General features: G+C 69.6%; 2 protein-coding genes across 2 annotated transcripts in view; both read left to right on the top strand.

Moving 5' to 3' along the window:
• The window catches only part of EMIHUDRAFT_219685 (hypothetical protein), a gene marked incomplete at both ends in the record, with an annotated part of 3,410 nt that extends 1,804 nt beyond the window's left edge, over positions 1-1,606 (top strand). The window contains 3 exons of the mRNA XM_005758334.1: positions 471-583; positions 675-1,360; positions 1,476-1,606. Of these exons, the coding sequence (XP_005758391.1) occupies positions 471-583; positions 675-1,360; positions 1,476-1,606 (930 nt within the window). The remainder of the gene's footprint in view (positions 1-470; positions 584-674; positions 1,361-1,475) is intronic.
• A 422-nt stretch (positions 1,607-2,028) lies between these two features.
• EMIHUDRAFT_453575 (hypothetical protein) overlaps positions 2,029-3,064 on the top strand; it is a gene marked incomplete at its 5' end in the record, with an annotated part of 1,938 nt that continues 902 nt past the window's right edge. Inside the window, 4 exons of the mRNA XM_005758333.1 lie at positions 2,029-2,369; positions 2,581-2,688; positions 2,808-2,923; positions 2,995-3,042. Of these exons, the coding sequence (XP_005758390.1) occupies positions 2,029-2,369; positions 2,581-2,688; positions 2,808-2,923; positions 2,995-3,042 (613 nt within the window). The remainder of the gene's footprint in view (positions 2,370-2,580; positions 2,689-2,807; positions 2,924-2,994; positions 3,043-3,064) is intronic.

Raw genomic sequence — 3,064 nt, 5'->3', positions numbered from 1 at the left:
CACCCGCACCTCCGCCGCCCTGGCCGCCGCCACCCGCCCCTCCGCCGCCCTTGCCACCGCCCCCCTCCGCGCCGCCCTCCCAACCGCCTCCCACGCCGCCGCCACCCGCCCCTCCGCCGCCCTCGCCGTCGCCGCCGCCATCGCTGTCGCCATCGCCGCCGCCTCCCACGCCGCCGCCACCCGCCCCTCCGCCGCCCTCGCCGCCGCCGCCACCCGCCCCTCCGCCGCCCTCGCCGCCGCCGCCACCGCCTTCGCCAAGTCCGCCTCCGCCACCGCCTTCGCCAAGTCCGCCTCCGCCACCGCCTTCGCCCAGCCCGCCGCCGCCACCGCCTTCGCCCAGCCCGCCGCCGCCTTCGCCCAGCCCGCCGCCACCACCGCCTTCGCCACGTCCGCCGCCGCCGCCGCCTTCGCCGAGTCCGCCGCCGCCAACATGGGAGCTGATCGGAGTTGCACCAGCAGCCCTTCGGCAGACCCACCACACGTTTGGGTTCGCACTCGGCGGCTACGGCCACTTGGTGACGGGATCCAAGTACGGCGCCGGCAGCAACGCCTACGCCACGACATACACCGACGCCTTCGAGCGGTGCGACCTTGCGCACACACATTTCCGCCCACCTCCCCACCTCTCCTGCAGCCCGCGGGGGCAGCCCTCAACATCACACCCTCCCTCACAGGTATGATCCCGCCTCGGGTCAGTGGAGCGGTCTCGGCCCCTTCCCTGGCGGCGCGCGCAGCTACGCGATCGGCGACGTTCATCCCTCGCTCGCGTCGGTCTACTTTGGATTTGGCAGATCGGCGACGGTCATCTTTCGCGACCTGTGGCGATACGACGGCACCTCGTGGACGCAGCTTGCCTCCTGCCCACCGGGGTGCGAGCGATTCCACCCCGCGTTCGTCGCGCTGCAGACGAAGGTCTTTGTGGCGGCGGGCTCTAGCTATGGCGGAAACTTGAAGAGCGCGTGGGCGTACGACATTGCGCGGGACGAGTGGGAGCAGCTGCCCGACCTGCCCGGCATGGCGCGTCACCATCCCTACCAGTTCCTCGCCGCGGGGCAACCGCACGTGTTCGGCGGTCACGGCAACGGGATCTACCGCGATTTGTACCGCTGGACGCTCAACGCTGGCACGGGCAGTTGGGAGCGGCAGGTGACGCTGCGGGCCTCGCTGCCCTCCGGCGCTGAGGGCCGCGTAGCGGGCACGCAGTTCAGCGCGGGCGGCAGCGGCTACGTCCTCTCCGGCGACGGGCAGGACCACCGCTCGATGGTGCAGGGCGAGTTCTGGCGGTACAACGCGGGCACCGACTCGTGGGAGCAGCTCCCTTCCCACCCAGGCGCCTCCCGGCCCGCGCGCGCCGTTGCGCGTTGGCGTTTATTCTAGCGCGCCTCCCGCCCTCCTGCGCGCGCCCGCGGCCTTTACTTACTCTTGATTCTCCTTTGCGTGGGTGTTCGACATACTCGTCTTGACACTCGCGGTAGGCGCCTCGCGCTGGGCGCCCGCTTCCTTTGTGCTCGGCGGCTTCGTGTACTTGTACAACGGGCTCGAACGGCTGCCAGGCGAGGACCCCTTCTATCCAACCACGGCCTACCGCTTCCAGCTCCCGCTCTAGCAAAGAGCGTTTGCGGTCCGTGATGAAGACCGACGTCAAAGCTTGCCATCGCAAACACCACGTTGTATTCTTTTATCTTCGTGCCCAAAGAAAGAAAGAAAGAAAACACACAACCCAAGGGAGGGATGATGGGAGAACGGCACGCCGCCACCACACAGGGATTTTAAGGAGAGGAGTGTGGTGCGCTAGCCGTCGCCCACCCTGGGGAGTCTGCCTCTTCGTATCTCTTTTCGCAGTCTCTCGCCGCTTCTCGCTGCAACCTTCATGCCACCTCGCGGCCGTCCCACTCTCGTCGGTCTCTCCCTTGTCACTTCCTCCTCTGTCGCGTCGTTCTCTTCTGCCTCGTCCTGCGACGCCGCCGCCTGCCGGTCCCTTGTTCTCGCGGCTTCTTTCGCCTTCGTGCCCAGTGTTGTGCGAGAGTGATGCGAAAATTCTTTTATCTTGAGCGTGGGCGCAAGTTGCACATGTTGCTGTCGCCAGCCTCCGCCCTCGCGGCCGCGGAGAACGCCGTTTGCTACTTCGACGATGATCATCAGTACGAGACGGCTTCCGAGCACTCAGGAGACGACGAACCTAGGTTACCCTTCAGCGCGAGGCTCGCCGCCGCAACCACCGCCGCAATCGCCAATGACATGAACGGTGGTGACCGTGCAGCGCCCTGCCTGGTGACCGATCTCGGCCGCATCGCCGGCGCAAGGTGGAGCGAGATGGACGCAGAGGCAAAGGCTCCGCGGGAGGCGGAGGCGAGGGAGCACAAGGAGCGGTATGAGGCCGAGAGAAGGGCGCACCAGGACAAGCACGCCGCCGCCGCTGCAGCCGCCGCCGCCGCAGCCGCAGCCGCAGCTGCCGCCGCCGCCGCCGCCGCAGCCGCCGCCACCGGCGGCTCGCACCCCCCCTCCACAACTGTCGCCGCCGCCGCTGCAGCCGCTGCCGCTCTCCCTTCCGCTTCGGACCCTCCCGTGCCCGCCGTGCAGCGAGGAGTGCCCGAGGTGGGAGGGCAGGCGCGAGGGCAGCCGCAGGGACGCAAGCGACCGGCAGCGGATGACCCGTACGGCCGGACGTATGCCGAGCAGCTGGCGGCGGTGCGAGCGGCTCACAGGGCCAGGTTCGAGGCGCAGCGAGGCGCCGCCTCCCGAGCGGCAGGGGCCTCCTCCCGCCGGGCCGGCCTCAGCTCTGGGCATATGTGTATATGTGTATATAGGCCCGGCCTCGAGTCTAGCCTCGGGCTCGGCGGCGGGCGCGTCGGCAGCGGCGGCGGGCCCTTCTGCAGGTGGGGGCAAGTACGCCGGGGAGAGCGAGGCCAAGGAGCAGTGCCAGGCTTCCGGCCGGCCTGGCCGAGCCCGCGAGTCTGCCGCTCACCCGCTGCACCCGAGAGGCTATTGCAATAGGCCTTCAACTGCCTCGTCAAGCCGAGGCTCGACGGGCTGCTGCGAGGGGTGCCTCCGCCCCCCCCCCCCC

Source organism: Emiliania huxleyi (assembly GCF_000372725.1).
Source record: "Emiliania huxleyi CCMP1516 unplaced genomic scaffold EMIHUscaffold_87, whole genome shotgun sequence".
Lineage (NCBI taxonomy): Eukaryota > Haptophyta > Isochrysidales > Noelaerhabdaceae > Emiliania > Emiliania huxleyi.
Note: the sequence above shows the minus strand (reverse complement) of the source record. Positions and strands in the feature narration are given on the sequence as shown.